This window comes from Atractosteus spatula, chromosome 14 (assembly GCF_055471065.1).
Source record: "Atractosteus spatula isolate fAtrSpa1 chromosome 14, fAtrSpa1.hap1, whole genome shotgun sequence".
Lineage (NCBI taxonomy): Eukaryota > Metazoa > Chordata > Actinopteri > Semionotiformes > Lepisosteidae > Atractosteus > Atractosteus spatula.
In genome coordinates, this window is record NC_142719.1 from 2499150 (window position 1) to 2516514 (window position 17365).

The 17365-nt window shown below is 45.2% G+C and overlaps 1 protein-coding gene across 1 annotated transcript; it reads right to left on the minus strand.

Annotated features, from left to right (window-relative positions):
• Positions 1-1912: 1912 nt before the first annotated feature.
• On the minus strand, positions 1913-5944 carry gja4 (gap junction protein alpha 4). The gene is made up of 2 exons (XM_088932303.1): positions 5795-5944; positions 1913-3590 (listed from the first exon to the last, which is right to left on the minus strand). Exon 2 carries the CDS (start codon positions 3580-3582, stop codon positions 2512-2514), a length of 1071 nt encoding a protein of 356 aa, XP_088788429.1. The 5' UTR covers positions 3583-3590; positions 5795-5944; the 3' UTR covers positions 1913-2511.
• Positions 5945-17365: the final 11421 nt, after the last annotated feature.

Here is a 17365-nt window from a genome sequence, read left to right on the forward strand (position 1 = left end):
TTATCTGGGCTTTGCTGCCAACATTTGAAAAGAGGAAGTCTGCCCTCCAAATGATGACCAGTTGCCAATTTGCTAGACAAAAGCCATAAATCAATCCGTAAATTTGACTTTATGGAATGCATCTGAGGGAGCAGGTTTCCTTTACTAATGGAAAGTTGTCACTTTGCAAAAGAAAGTTCATGAAGCCTATTCTCCTTATACTAATATTCTGTCCGCTTCATGTCAGAACCTAACGTTCCCTTTGTTTTTGTTTTTTAAATCTGATAGGCAGATCAAATTTGTAGAGACAAGCCAGACCCACCCAGGAAACTACCAGATGAGCTTACATTTCCTTGAGGGATAGCGACTTGCTGTCACGCTGGCGTTATTGAAATTTACTGGCATGAACAGTAGATATATCTCAGCAATGAGCCCTGCCCAGAAGGAGAGGAAAAAATGAAATAAGACATTCTTTTCCTTTCCTTGAACATTCGTAAAGCTCACAGGAGGTCCAAATACAGAACTTTCTCATTCAGGACCTGTTTTGTAGTTTACCATCACTCAAAGTACATTTTTCTCCCTCTTTTTACCTACAATGTCTAATTGGGGGAAAAGGGAAGTTTAAAAATGTCTGCCACCTGTCTCGGCTGTGAGCTGTTATTAGTGTTGATTTTCCGATGGCAGGAAATCCCGTACTCTGTTCATTTTTAACCTTTTAACTTTAATCGGGATGACTCGGGTGGCGGTGTGGGCCGAGCACATAGCTGTGAACATGACTCAGCTCTGCACCATATGAAGAGTCCTACAGGCTCCTGTTTCTCGACAGTGCGGGGCCACCTGTCTTCTGATTTCAGATCAACACCTAAAAGGAAGAATTTGCATGGTCTGCACTTACATACTGTGTGTGCTGTAGATTCATCTCTGCTGGACCTTCTGCTAAGGATTGTCTTTATTTCCTTTACTTTTCTCTTCTTCTTAGTGATCATAACCAGATTCTAAGGCAGGCACAGGCAACTTTTTGTACCCGTAGGTTGTAAAGTTAGGACCATTACTCAGTTAGACACAGCGGAAGAGCTTGATAAGAAGTCAATTTGTGTAGTGATTAATTCATTAAGAATTTAAGTGCAACAAGAACCACAAAATATTTTATCTTGGATTTTGAGCTTATCTGACCAAAGCACCCTTTAGAATAATACTGAATACATATGATAGGTGATATTAAATATTCTCTGATGGTTGGTCCATTTAACTGTGTGTTCGGTTCAGTCAAGCATCCCAGATCTGTCACCTGAGATGAGCACTTATGAACTCAGCCCTCCAGTGCTAGAGAAGCTTCTCCAGGTCCTCGTTTGTTGAATATGTTGGAGATGCCCTAACCCTCTGACAACCACAAAGCTGTAGGTTTCAGATGAGCTAGGTTTCGGGTGAGCTTCTAGTTAACAAGAGATTAAAAATGATTGTTTTGACCAATCAGGTCGATAGATTAGTCATGTACTTAATATTGAATTAATTAAAATAAAGTGGAATAAAGCAGGAAGGACTCAGAATGAAATAGATTGCAGGTCTTGTAGGAGCAGATTGATCTAAAGGTAGTATAAGATCTGCAGTCCTGTAGCTTTTCAGAACCAAGATGGGCTCTTGGTTCTCTAATTCTCCAGCCTGTCTGACCATTTTTATACACATTCCTCCATGGGCATTTCAGTGAGAGCTTTTAAAACTTAGTGGGTTTCAATATTACATGTATACATGTACATTTGCTGTAGAATTGGAAGTTTATGATTTTTATTTTTTTTATATTTTTTATCATTTTAATTTATTATTTAATTACAAATAACATAGCCTGTTATTGATGTTTAGCATATTTCAAAAAATGTTTTTATGGCATCACTCAAGTGTGTAGCAGATGACCACAAGATAAATAAAAATACAAGGACAGATTTCAGTTTTTTTATTGTACGGTTGTCGTTTCACCTCATTAAAACACATTTCAATACCAACACTTCTGTACCGATTGTAAACTTCCACTTTGTTGAATCTCAAACTCTTTGTCGTTCATTTCACCTTGCATGTATCACATTTTATCTTTGGTAAATTCTTATGCTTAAATACACGGTCTGATAAATATTCCCCTAGCACCAGAGAGTGGTTTTGAAAGCACTAGCTTTTTGCGTGTTCAGTGGTTTCGCTACCATTCGAAAAAGTGTCTCCTGACAACAAAAGCAGAAGTGAACGCTGAAGAACCTCTTGCCATGAACGGCCTGCTGGGATTGCTGTAGTCCCAGGACGTTGCCGGTTCAAGTGGAAGCCACTCCGAGTTGCTGACCATCCCTGGTTTGATCCCAAGAGATGTCAAAGTCCAGCTCCCAAATGTGCACAGGACCTTGCGTGTGGGTCAGATCCCGCCTGGCCTGAGTTTCTCCCAGCCATGGACAAGTCCTGATGCTGGGCCCCATCCTGCCCCTTCAGGCTGCTTCTCCCACCTGATCCCATGTGCACACATGCCTGTATTCAGAACTAGTGCTCTAAACTGCCCTAAACATACTGACCCTTTTTCCCTTTACTGCTTTTTGAGCTCCTGCTCCCTGGCTTCTTCCCTGAGGACTTAGAAGGCCTTGGGATGGAAGGCTTCATTGTGACCACACAGTTGTTGTAGCTGGGGAGTTCATGCGGGACAGGTTCGGTGCTCTTTGGATCGGCCTGGCCCTCCCAGTCCACAGACCCAATGCTCAGCAAGTTGTTGCTCTGACAGGGCTGTGGGAGACGCATGCTGCTGGGAACCTCGTTGTCCAAGGGCAGGTACATGTAGCCCTTCTCTGGGTGGAGCGGGGAAGAGCCCTGTGGGGACCCCAGCCTTGGCGTCATGGCTATCTCCACCAGCCGCTCGTCTTTGAGCCGGTACATCTCCTCCAGCCTGAGCACGATTCCCTTGCGCAGGAGGTGCAGCAGCTCCAGCACGTTCAGCAGCACGGACACGGCGGAGACCACCTGCATGTAGATGGTGAAAATCGTCTTCTCGGTGGGACGGGAGACAAAGCAGTCCACTTTGTGCGGACATGGGGAGCGTTCACACACGTAGCGGGCACTGATGGTGAAGCCGTATAGGTACCACAGCCCTAAGGAGAACCCAACCTCCGTGACCAATTTGACCAAGGTGCTAATGGCGTACGCCCAGAGTAAGGTACCTCTCAGTGAGGGGGACTCCTGCACCAGCCTCTCCTTCCCCCCGATCTTCTCTTCCTCGACCCGCTCTGCTCCGCCGCCCTCTTCCCCCTGCCGGCCCCTCTTCTTGTCCCGCCTGGACCGCAGGGCCACGTAGCCGAAGTAGAAGATGGTGGGCGCGGAGACGAAGATGATCTGCAGCACAAAGTAGCGGAAGTGCGAGATGGGGAAGGACTTGTCGTAGCAGACGGACTCGCAGCCGGGCTGCTTGGTGTTGCAGACGAAGTCGGACTGCTCGTCGTCCCAGGCGGACTCGGCCGCCGTGCCCAGCACCAGGACCCGGAACAGGAAGAGTACCGTCAGCCACACCTTGCCCACGGCCGTCGAGTGCTGCTGTCCCTCCTCCAGGAAGTGCTCCAGGAAGCTCCAGTCGGCCCTGGACATCCTCCACGCTGCAGGCCAGAGACAGTCAGGTCAGTTCACCCGTACATGTATATTGATTGTAATATATTGCTGTTGTTTCATTGTGGGATGTTCTCAGTCTTTTTGTTTCCGGTCTACAGAGATGCCTACAACCTACAGCCTCAGCTTTTCCTGCATCCGCAAATTTTCTTAACCTGTACTTTCCCAAACCTCTGGCTTTTTCTGTTGCAGATAAGGAGAGCCCATCAAGTATTCCTCCCTCTGTGCCTATAAAACAGTCAGCCATTCATCCATGTTCAGTAAGTGCTGTATCCTCACTGGGGCAGGGGGAGCCAGAGCCTATCCCGGCAGGCACGAGGCACAGGGCAGGACTATGCTCTGGATGGGACACCGGTCCATTGCAAGAGAACACATCCAAATCGGGGGACAATCATTAACCTGGGCAGAGGGTTTAGGACTGTGGGAGGAAACCAGGGCACCCAGAGAAGATCGACACAGACACAGGGTAAACATGCAGACTCCGCCAGAGGGATCCCCAGGCTGTGATCAAGCCCAGGACCTAAACCCCACTTCACTGTGCTGCTCCAATCAGCTGTTGTCTACTGGAATCGAAGCATGCCCTGAAAGCACAGTGTTGTTGTTTTTTAAAGTGGAATCCAAGAACGGTGTTTTTGATAAGGAAAATGTTTGTAAAGTGTTTTTTTTCTTCATTCCTGTTCTTCAAATACAGTAGATCCACATTGATTCACACCTAAGATCACTGAAGTTCCTGTTTAGCCGGGTAATTTGTATCTGACAAACACCGAAACCAGAGCGATAGCTAACTGCTGTATACGCCATTACGTTTTTTTATTAGTTTTTTTTTAAAATTTTGCTCCTACATTTTGGGATCCAGTGGTGTTACTATCCAAACTAGTTTTAGTTTCGTAAATTTGGGCGGAACAGAAACTTTAGTCCCTGGTCACCGCCGTCCAGTCACCCAACCTCTGCTGTAACCGAAACGATCGCAGGACGCTTCTGAAGTCGCCTACAGCGACGACGTACCATGAAACAAAGAAAGAGACCATACCTGTAACAGGCTGCTACCGCAAATATCTCCGTGTGATGCTGCTGCTACTAACACTACTGTTAAAGAGGACCCGCTGCTTTCAGAAACGACAGAGAAGACAGGTCGTACTCTGAAACTTATTCGGGACATCGCAACAAATAACACAAGTAGAAAGTAAGTTATATATATAGCCAAAGAACTGTATTTCGCTTTGCTATCGGGGAATCGAACCAATCCCTAAAGAACAACAACAACAATAGGGCGTTTAAAGGGTTAATTTAAAAAAAGCTGGTTAAACTGGCAAGTTGCCCGGTTGCCTAATTTGGCAAAGACGAATTAGCTCAGCAACAACAGCTCGAGCGGAATGTTTTGTTTCGCGAATATTTTCCGAAGGGCCGCTTCTCAAGAAAAGCTAAAGCCGATCATAACAGCCGCTGAACCACCGGGTTAGAACTGGAATCAAATAAACTGACAACTATCTCTTACTAATGTTTACCGTATTATTATTATTATTATTATTATTATTCAAATGGCCATTGTCTATGCACCTGTTCCAGAGATTTGAGCTCCATTAGGAATTACTGTCCCCAGTTAAAAAAACATTTATTCGTTCTATTATAAAAATGTATTATAGGACATGGATTGTAATCTGGAATATGTTACATTGAGGCTGTTGTTTCATTCTGGAATGCCCTCAGTCCTTTTGTTTCAAGTGCACTACTTCGAGAAAAGTAAGGTAAAAGGTTAAAGGTAAGAATTGCGATTGGCCGTCGCAATAACATTGGATCCACTGCAGTCCTATACTTACGATTCCTTCAGGAAGTTAAGAGTTTCATCCAAACTTTAAATTGTAGATCTTTCTCTGAGAAACAAGCATAGTTATACTTATTACGCCCATTGATATTGAAAAGGTTCTAACTTCAAAGAGTTTATAGACAGAACATAAACGCGTCCCCCCGTCTGTCTGCTCAACTCTTATTATATGGCCAGAGGGAAAAGTTTTTTTTTCAGTTTTAATACATCCTCTAGCGTTTCTTATTCTAGTCTTAGCAGTCTATGAGCTTCAGTTGTATCAGCTTTGATGTGAAATCCGCTCCACTACATTGAAGTCGAGATGATGTGACTTTAAAACATCGAGAAAAACGCTGTTAGCCTAAAAAAAGAGAAGGAACACCGATAGCTTACCTGCCTTTTTATTAACAACTTCGCCAGTTACCAAGGACGTCAATCAATAACTGTTTATTCCGAGTTTTTACAGAGCGCTGTGTCTTTCCGACATCTGTCGAGGCTCTTTAAAGTCACGTCCGACCAATGGAGCTAACGTATCAGGAAAGCAAAGGGAAAAAACTTTCCCAGGCTATTTTAATGCGACTCCCACAGGAAATCAGCTCAGGAAAAGGGATGGATGGGGTCAGAAACATTTTTTTTTTCGTTTTAGCGCCGTCGCAACGTCCACGATGTACTCGGAGTCACAAGATCCTGGAATGCGAAAGGACTTCAAAGCGAACCAACTCGATACGCGAAAACGTTTAAACTGAATTTGCAAGGAAGCGTTTCGTTTTACGGCTACAAGTACAGGAATGTTGATTTACTATTTATCTCACATTGTTATTATTGTTTATTTCTTTTATTTTTTGTATATGAAATGTTCCTCTTTAACTGCTTTTAATGTATTGTTTTTTTTTTTTAATGACAGGTCTTAGGCCTAACACATCCGTTCTTTTAATAGCTCTGTTTTGTAATTAAAATGTAGATACTCTTCTGTAGAAAAGTGAACAGGTGCATTATTATTAGACGCCTGAACAAGGTTTGCCCAGCGTGCCCAGTCTGTCCTGTGAGCAGAAATGTGCTGACATCCGTAGGCCTGAACACGTCGAGCGCTCACACAGCGCTGACCCCCAGCTCTCGCTACCTCTTGCTGTTTACAGTCTGTCCAGGAGATGTCGCTCGTCCCCCGCTATTATCACGGGAGTTGTTTATCCAGGGAAACGTCTTCAAGGTCTTTGACTTGCGAAAAATAAATCTCAAGGCTGATGTGCAACTTTTGTTTTGTTTAGCAAATATATCACGCTTAACGCGTGGTGCATGCGTCAGTTCTGGGGTATTGTCCAATTCCAGAGAGAACTGCAACAACCTTCAGCTACACAGATGTGGGAAAGGATTCAAGAAATGACGTGCTGATGAGTGACGGGAAACCGATAAGATCTTCGCTCTGACTGATGAGCCCCAGGTACAGCTTGTTGGAAAATGTGAGCGGAAGATAAAGAACATGTATTCATTAACACTTTCTTATTTAAAAAAAAATCTTTATATATATATATCATGTTGTACTGTGTACTATAATTTTATTGTAAACTATTCAATGGTTCAAAATGTATAAATTTGACTACAGAATACAGCAAGAAAGTTTGTGACGAACAAAACCCCACAAGCTAACATAAGGTGCCAGAGCCCCAAACCTCCACTGGAGGGTCATTTCTCAATTTTTGGGGTCCCACTGTGTTCAAGTGATGTGCAGCCTGTTTTTCAGTTCTGTTCCGAGAAACCCAGCGCAATGAAAAATCACCCAGTTCTCTGCTTCTGACAGAAAACGAATGAAATATTTAGAAGAATTGTTTGTTTTGCCTCCTGGCCCTGCCATGTGGCAAATCATGTGCATCTGTATTTTTTAATCTTTTAGTAGTTATGAGAAAAACACCATCTAGTTATGCCATGCACTATTTCCAAAATGAAACAAATTGTGAAAGGACTGTTAAAAGTTTTGTGATGGCCTTGTAAATTCACAAATTCAGTTTCTGGTTCTCAGATGTTTCCAGGGTTCTGCAAGTTTAGAGTTGCAAGTTCTCCGTGAAGTCACAAGACATTTACATCAGATGGCCTCAGCGTTAGCTCTTCTTATAAATGATCAAAGCCTAAGAGAAATTGTGTACTATGGGGAAAAACATGGCATTGATATTCTCCTTTTCCCTGCACATGGAATTAAGGTCCTCAAGCTTCATCATGTTCACTAATTCAAAATGTTCTCTTCTCTGGTCTTGACGGCTGCAGCTTAACAGATCTGCAGAAAAACTCCAGACACATCTTGTGCTTCTGCTTTTCCATCTTACAGCTCCAACCAGTTTGCACCACAAGAAAATGTCAATATATAATTTACACCAAAGAGAAAGGAATCGTAGCCACTGCAGAAAGGCCCAGACACCTTTGTTCATGGAGGACAAACAGAAAGCAGTGCATCATTCTGACACGGCCTTTTTAAAGTTAGACTTACTGTAATGGCAAGAAATAGACGGCCCTCTCTGTGGGGGCAATAAGACAAGGGTACCCAGTCTATTCCTTTTCAATCACCAGATATTTCACTTCACTGATTCCCGGGAAGGAAGGCAGAGCTGGAGTGAAATAGCCAGAAATGCAAAGGACTCCTGAGAGAAAGTGGCAACAGCCACTGTCCCTAGAAATGAATCACCAACTCCTGGAATTGAACTTCAATCATTTCCTTTCTGAGAGATGCTTACATAAAAAGCAGCAAAGAACAGGATGGTGGAAACCCCACATTTTGCTCTTTGAGAGGCTGCCGTGTTGATCCTGCTATAATCTGCTGTTGGGGTACACTCGGAAGTTGATGTGCTTCAGAAGATAAGAAGATAGTTTGGTGGTTGACTTTGCTGTGAAGTCCTAGTCAGGCTGTGAAACAGAGAATAAAAAATTCTGAAAGTTTTTTTTTAATCTTGCTTGTTTTGGAGTCTTGTCAGTGATGTCAGTAAGAATTGAAAAAGCCCAAAGGAGCTGTCTCTATGAACAGTTTACAAGCGCCAAGCTTTTCCAGGAGCTCAGCAGTGACATTGGAGTTAACAGCACAACCCGCTCAATAACTGTGCCCATGCTCCTGAAATTCTCTGGAACTGGGGAATTACCGCAAAGAGGTCTTGTGAGAAGAGTCCTGAGCTTGACTGTGTTAAAAAACAAACGAGTACACACTTTGTGCATGGTATCACTCAGACCGGAGCTGCAGAGGATTCTTTCTGCCTCAAGTCCTGTCAGAGCAGGAACCAGCTGGGACACCAAGGACAGAAGACTTTTTCAGTCTTGTGTCCTGACTAAAACAAAAATATATTACTTCCCTAATGGCACTGGTTTGGTTTTGCTTTGTTCTGTGTGATAATCACTTCTTTTTAAATCATTTTTGTTGGTGCCTAAAATATTCCAGTTGGTGGTATGAAGTTAAGAAAGGTTAGGTTTCTGAGACTTGGACCCAATCAGTGGAAATCCCTTAGCTGACTGTGCAAGCTGACAGCAAGGCAGCCACACTGTGGACAGAAGACATACCGGCTTTAAAAGGCTACCGTCAGCCACAGCCAGCGCTGCCAGCTTCTACCTTAACCCCTTCACAGCTTACTGCTGCAACCCTCTTCTAGCAGCACAGAAGGGATGAAGTGTTTGTCACAGCCATCTTTTATTTTTCATATTGCTAGTCTCTCAGGGCCTTACTGAAAACTTAGTATCCACTGCAGGACAGATGAAACTCCAAGGATATCCCAGTCTGGTCAATGTCATGCCCACCAACTCTTGGATACCTGCTTGTGTTTGTCATCACATGACCCAGCTTAGACCTGGTAATATTGTCCTGAATACGAGACTCTGCTTCTTGACAAGTCCCTTATAGTGCTTTAAGGAGGCACAAATATTTACCAGGAGCAACTTGATTGTGTGGCGTTTATGGCTGCTGCCTGACAGCTCTTGTGTCTTGAGTTCGATTCCGAACTGGGACTCCATCCAACTGAACTCTGCCTGTTCTTTCCCAGCCTCCTGGGTTTCCCCATGGTCTTCCGATTCCTCTCACCTCCCAGAGACACGCTGGCAGGTGTATTTGGTGTCTATAAATGATCCCTGTGTGTGTGTGTGTTCCCTATGAGGGAATGTCAGCTCGTCAAAGGGGTTATCATAGTTTGTGAATTGTTTATTCATGATGGGCTCTCATATCATAGATTCACAAAAAGAGTTTATTGCCGTGACCCCCACTCGGAAACAGCAAGTGTTTTCGTGCGGAATTGTAATTTACTCTTAAAAACTCTGAGATGTAAGATGTGGCGAATGGTTAACTGGTACTGAAATACTTAATATTTCCCTTGGAGAAATTCCTTGTTCTGTGAAGGTATGCCACAGGGTGAGTCCTGCAAGACCAGGCCGTATGAATGGCAGAAAGAGGCCTAGCTGGTGTGGCTCTGCTGGAGGACAGGCTCTGTTTTTGTCTGTGTTCCCAGGGCTCCTATAGCTCACTAGCCAATGAAATACGTACTGTAGGCCCCGAGAGACGACTGTGATTTTAACATGAGACATGAGCCTTCCCCCTCCCCTGACGGCCTCTAGTGCTCTCTAACTATTCTGACATGGCTGCCACTAGGGATTTGGAGCCAGAGATTGCCACCAAATTTGGAGTGGAGACCTTTGCTATCCTTGGATACAACTTCATGTTTCCTTTTTTTTTTCGTAGAGGCTCAGGGTCTTTTTAGGAAAAAACTCCTCCTGGTTCTGATGAGGGGACTGACAGGCTATTTTTCTGCATTTCATACCCTGCTTAACATATTACGTGTGTGTGTGTGTGCGCGCGCGCGTTTGCCTCTGTACTTCAGTGTCTCAGGAAGTGAGTATGGCGGAGTTCCGAGCAAGAAACAGGCTGCTTTGACTGAATGTTTGATTAAATATTTAGCACACATTAGTAACGCTCGACGAAGACAGGATGGGATGAGGCGTGGGGGACGCTGTCTATCTACAGGGTCCCAGGCACCTGCAATTACAGCTGTGAAGCTCTAAATACTTCTCCTTGGCCACTAGCTATCTTAACAGATTGAATACTTACTGATACTCAGTACGATGGGAAGATCAGTGCTTGTATCTTTGTTAACAGCACCTGTATGTAAGCCTGTTTTGAAAAGAACACAAATGCTGCAGAAAGTGTTGAGCTGGGTGTGAACAGAGATACAGAGGCCTATGAAGTGACATATTGGGGGATGTCCCAAACACTAGAGAGATCAGAGCCCACTGTTGCGCTCCAACTTGCCCTGGGTGAAAGCCTTATTCAGTGAACTACCCTCATGGGTGTCCTACTCGACATGCATGACAAGAACTGAGGAGCACAGGTCAGTTTTCCCTGCTCAGGGCCAGCTTGTGCAGGTACAGGGATCCCCTCTATGCTCCTCACCCCATAGTCTGCTTTTCTCAACTATCTGCACGGGGGGTCTGTAGACTTGCAGTGGGTTTCTTTTCCTGCAGTGGTCCATGGCTTCAAGCGGTTACCAAGGAGCCGTCTCTCTATAGCAACAGCACCGCTTTAGAGCCGATTCTGGTCAGATCTTCTAAGCTTGCAAAACCCTGAGCTTGTCAAACGCTTGGAAGGAGAGACTCCTATGAAAATCAGGTGTGGGGCTGATGGAACATATAAAAACACCCTTCTGCCTCTTAGTGTTTTTACCAATTCACTAGCAGGGCACACAGAGACTTCCAGGAAAAGTATTATAAATAAGCTCCTTTGCACAGCATAGACAGATCTAATGGCTATGCTTCTTAAGTAGTTAACCTCTGTGTGTTAGATAAATCTTCTCTCCATTGTGCATCTTTGCTAATCTCTATTTTTTAATAGAATGTGCAAAAGACAGGCTAGAGCTACCACATAATAAAAGTGATGTATCAGTTGGACCAAACATTTCTTTTGAAAAAATAAAAGGAATAAATAAATAGCAATGGAAATTGCCTTGAATTACCATGCACCCTGTGAGCCCTGCGAATGATGTTGCACAGTGATTGATCTCACTGTGAAATCACTACGACAGCTACACTTGCTGAGCTTTTAGATACACAGAAAAAAAACAGGAACAGAAGCCAAACCAAGCACCGGTGAAAACGATCCTTCGCAAGTCCTCTTTAGGACTTAAATTAAATTAATTATCCTGACATTCTGATGTATATCCTGCAAGCACACAAGCCAATAACAGCGAGAGGCAAATATTAAGCAAAAGGAACAGTACTTATTTCCTGCTGTCAGGAGCGTTGCAATGCAGACAGCTGCCTCTCTCTGCCTGTGTTTCTCACTCTCACCGTCTTCTTCTCCGAACGTGTTCATGCCTTTCACGCGGCTGTAAGGGAAAGATTTTACTGCATGAAAAAATAAAACATGAAAAACTGTAAGAATATCAGTACACTCCATATCACAAAATCATAAACAAAAAGAAATATTTATTAAAGGTATTGGATCTTTGACCTTATTGCTTTTCATTACTGCTGGGCAAGACTATTAATGCGGGGCTAATGCCATTAGCTCGTCTTCCCCGTTGGGGCAGTCACTGTTTCACGCGACCTGCCGTCAATAATTCCCAGTGTTGTAATAGTTAATGCAGTCAGCTGTTAAAAGTGCTTCTAAACACATAGCTTCACCCAGTGTGTTTACCTACAGAAGTACCCCTAGACCCCTACTGTACAGTCTAATCTGCTTGGGTGGGATTTTTTTTTTTAATCCGCCACTTCTTGACTTCTAAATGATGTCAAGCAGGCGGGATAATAGCGCAGCGGTGAGCAGTTTAAGCGGAATGCATTGTAATGAGGCTACAGAACTGCAAAACGTTACCAGCGGAATGGGTTCGGAGACGAGGACTTGGTAATGAAGACGGAGTGAGTGCTGCGCACAGCCTTTTGTGGGAAAAGGGACTCTTAGTCATTATGCTGAGGATTTTGCGTGTTCCGTGACCTTTTCGCCGACTGTGTTAAAAAAATACAGGGCGAGTCTAGAATGAACACAGCGCACAGCCACAGCGACACTACCAGCACCGATTGCGTAGCTGTAGGAATGTTTCTGAGTCATTTGAGACAATTTTAGACCTGTTTTCCAACACATTTATTTTTAATTAAATTACGATACATAGAGTAAACGTGTCATTCGGGGTGTAGCGCAAGTTTTACGTTGGTTAATCAATTAAGACCAAAATAAAGGGGGCAGATAAAGATAAGATTTTAGAAAGGTTTAGTTTATTTTTGAGGTTTTATAATAGAAACAAAAACTAAATGCATGACCAATAAACTATATTTTTCAATAAAGAATTTCTACTTAAAGACCGACTAAAGGTCTTTTATCAGTATCCTGCTGTTAATATATATTTAGGGTGTATTTTCTGTTTTAGTTGGGAGTCCGGTGGGAAAGCGATCATCACCCCCCACACTAATGTTAACACAACCCCAGGGGAGCACAGATAATGGGTAAGAGGCGCTTTGCAGTGAGTGGTGTCAGGCTCTGTCCCCGCCGAGCAGCGCGCCGGCTGCTGTCCAGCGTGCTGACTGCAGAGGCGTCGGAGAGCGACGGTCTAACCCGCGACCTGCGGAGCTCTACCCCGGCTTCTAGTAGCGTTCTTCAGCTGAACCTCAGCAGCCGAATAAGATCCAAGCGCTGAAAATGACCGATTCCTGCTTTCAACTCCGCCGGTTATTCTAATGCTGTTATTCGCGGCGGTGCGGTGGCTCGGTGGCTAAGGATCTGTGCCTGTGGTTAGAAGGTTTGCCGGTTCGTATCCGGCGGCCGGCAGAGGAATCCTACTCCGCTGGGCCCCTGAGCAAGGCCCTTCACCCCAGCTGCTCCAGGGGCGCCGTATAAATGGCTGACCCGGCGCTCTGACCCCCAGCTTCTCTACCTGTGTGTGTGTCTCGTGGAGAGCAAGCTGGGGTCTACACAAAGACTAATTCCTCATGCACGAAATTGTACCTGGCCAATAAAGTGATCTTTTCTTGTGTGCTCGAGGATTTTACGTTTGTCAGCTGCGTTTTCCTTCTGTGGTCTGTTTTTAAATCCAATCTGGAAGCTTTATTACGTGTTGAACAAGCGTCTAATATGTCTTTCACGTCACTGACGCCTTTAGCGAGATTTTTGCTAGACCATATACAACCCCTCCGTTATTTGGAAGGTAAAGGTGTGCTGTATAAGGGAACAGAGGACGAACCGCTCGGTAGCATTCGGTCACTGGTTTCAGGAGCTGGCTGCGAGCCAGCCGTCGCGCTTTTTAAATTATTGGCTCACATACTCTCGCTTCCAACGGGTTAGAATGATCCATGGCAAGACACCGCTGGAGAAAACCCGCGAATAAAAAGCGCGCAGTGTGTTTACAACCATAATTAAAGTGCGTCGGGCCGAAAAGAGAAAGACTGACATTATCATTAAGAACAGGAATCACCGAATCCCTTCAGTAAAGGGGAGAGGAGAAGGGGGGGGGGGGGGCTTGTGTATCAGGTAGGGAGACCCCGTTTGACGTCAATGCAGGTGCGGGGGCGTCCTGTTTGTGCTGGGAGAGCGGGCTACACCACCGCAGTTTGTCTCAACAGATCTGATCAGTCCAACTCACAAATGCAGGAGTGAGGGGAGGCGTTATCCCGGCTTTACGATAATTAGTTTGCGTTGAAAACTTAAATCACCAGGATGCACGACATCACGACAACTCCGGGCATAATCTCTGACTGAGCCTCAATGGCCGAGATGCTGATCGGAGAATTTGCAGCTTCAGGCCACAGCACCCGTTTTCAAAAGGCTCTGCGGTTTTACAAGTGGCTCGTAAAGATGCGCTTTAAGATGTATGCATGAGCGCTATGGAAACCTCAAGCCGGTGAAACCAGAGGCTGCGAGCGGCTGTGCGGGCGCGTGTGCGCGCACACGGCCGCGCGCTCCCCCGCTCTCTCCTTGACCCAGTTCTCTGAAATCTGTTTGATATTTTCTCCCGCGTTGTCGATTCCGCGTATAAGCAATGAGCAGGGTTTTTTTTTTGTTAAATGAAAGCGTGCCATTTTAATGTCTACTTAAATATCCTATTTTTATACAGTACGTCGCATGAATGGATCGTTCGGGAATTCATCAAGTCCTAATCAAAACGCCGGTCACCAGAACCCTAGGCATGAGCTCTTAAGGTTATACGATCATTTCTTTTTTTATTATTTGGATAAGTGGAAAGCAGGTATAAAATATTATCCTTAGCCTGATAAAAATGGAACTTTACGTGATGGTCCCTATTCTGCATGATAATAAACGTCTAGTCACATGCTAGTGATGTTGCCAGCAATATCGCAGAACAGCACCTGACTGAAATCAGAAATGAGTGTTTCTCTGTGAGAAAGAGAGTACAAAATAATTACACTGCTTTCACACTTCTGATACCCGGAAGGGGTTTCGAGGAGGAATTGGGAAAACTGAAACCTTCGCGTTGAGACCGTGAAAGCTCTGCTCAGAGTCTAAGCGTTAGGAACAGGCCGGAGAGCGGAGATAAAAGCAAAGGAGTAGAATAGAAGAAAATACGAAATCAGCTCTATTTAAAACGTCCATACAATCATCTAGTCCCGTGTATGTGGGTACTGTACTTCATTCGTCTTATGGAAATACAACCAGTTCCCTTCTAGAATGAAATTGTTATGCCTCCTGCTGTTGAGCGGGTTAACAGAGGAATCCAGAGTTACTGCAGATTCCACAGGAGTTTATAGTGACGGCGCCATTCGGCATTCTGTGCAAACATACGGCGTTCTTAATTCGTTTAAACCAAGAAAAATCAATTCACCACATTTGCCGGAAATTAGAAAACGTGCTTCTTCAAACATTAATTACATGAACAGCGTGCGGGCCTTAACTCGGGCGGTCTCTGCTATCCGGACCGAGTCAGAAACCCGGCCGGGCGAGATAAACCTGGGCTTTATCGAAAGAGCTGCCCGGCCCCGTGAGCAGTCGAGATATTCACCTCATCACGTTGCGGCGAGGGTGCGGGGGTTCACGGGTCTTGTTTGAAGCGTTTTGAGACGATGTGTCACGCAGGGCGCTATGTGAAAATATGTCTGTTTTATTGTTACCAGTTGCCGTTGCGTTTTCCTGTTTGTGTTTGCCAAGGAAAGAGAGGAGAACGTCGTTCATGCACAGCACCGCACCAGACGAAACACTCCGTCTGACGAATGCAATACAGCCTTACTGTAAAGGAGAGGAGACAGCCGAAAACGCGGCACCTTCTCAGTCAGCAGGAGATGTTGCCGCAAGACTTGTGCCTTGTTACCGTGTTGCTCGCTCATTTTACAGCTTCTGTGCAAGACTTCACACGTCATTTACAGTCACCTGTCTCCGTGCTTCTTCCCCAACTGTGGAGCTGAGGACGTCGGACCACTAGAAGGCCCCCCTGCTTCTGAGAAAACGAGATCAGAAGATCGTATACTAATTTAAACAAGTGGAAATTTCTGTCCACCTATTTATTATTCAGAAATATGTGTGTAACGGCACCGTAAGGACTTCCCGCAGAGGTGAATTTCAATGAGTTGCAATGCAGAGGCGCACGTGCTGTACTGCATGTCACCAAACGGCTCGTGGTTAACTGCAGGAGTGCTGTAGGCATGCCTCACCGGGGCGACCCTACCTCCCACTCCGATTAACAATTATCAGAGCAATTACCCAACGTAGGCCTGCAACCCCTGCCACTACAGAACTGTTTGTGCTCCAATTAGCTCTGATTTCCCTCTGTTTCCTCAACCAGCAAGGATTCAGTACTGATGGCCTCCATCACTGCCTCGTAGCTGACACAACCTTCCAAGGAAGCCAAAAGCATTGAAAAAATAATCTCTTTTTTTAATTAGCTAACATTTAATCATCATTAAGTTATAGATCTGTGTTATGGTCTGTACCAGTGAATTGCTGCACATGTATACACGTCTGTATTGTCGTAGGCCTGGTTAAATCATTAATTGTCTGTATAACCGGCCCCAGCAAATTAGAACGTTCTGATTGATAGCGAGTTTCCATTGGCTAAGAGCAACAATCCTCTCCAGTAGTTGCTCTCAAACCTGATCACCAGTCTGCACGGGCGGATCGAACTGGTGGATTAATTCGGTTCTGTATTGAGTCTAAAATGATCGCCGCGCACTGTCTCCAAACTGAATGAACACGGCCTCGAGCTGTGAAGTCTGGCGATAAGCTACAGGTGGTGGCACGCCTCTACACGTGACCTGCTGACTACCCCCTCAGTGATTGCTCACGGATGTTTGAACAAACCGCTGCCTGAAGCCAGCTGAAGTCCGGCAAGAAGTCCTGGGATTCAATCACCTGTCCCGTTTCACTTCTCCGCCTCGTGGGGCGCTTCCGGGGAGCTCACCTGTTGTTGAAGGCGCTATGAAGTCCCTGATGCGCGTTTTGAAATGCACCGGCCCAAAGCAACTTTTTTTTTTTCCTGGGGAAAAAAGACTCGATCCTGAAATGCGCTCGTTCCAAAACCAGGCGATAACCTCCCTGCAGCTCCTGAAGTCTAAACTGCTCGGGAAGACGAAAGGGGAGATAAACTGTGGAGTTACAAGACATTATTGAATTGGAAAATCGCATTGTGATCTAGATTACATTCTCTCGAACTGGAGGGCTGGCGGTGTGTAACAGCCAGTATATGTAGGTGCTTATCTGGCTGCCCGTGTCTGGAGAGAGAATTGGAAGAAAAGAAAGAGTAGAAATCCACAGTCCATCATTCATCATGCATTATTGACGATAGACAGATATCCAGCGCCGGGGACTGCAGATCCAGCTCCGTGTTTTTGCCCTGCCCCGAGCCGGGGGATAGGAGCCTGTAGTGGAACTCATGAGAGCCAATAGGACAGCAGCGCTGTTAGAACTGGGGAGCCGGTGTGCGGGCGAAAGGCGACCACAACTCAAGAGCGGTGTTGAGGGTGCCTGGGCTGAGAGCCGAGCTCTGCGGGATTTGTGTATTTACCTGGTGCCTCCAC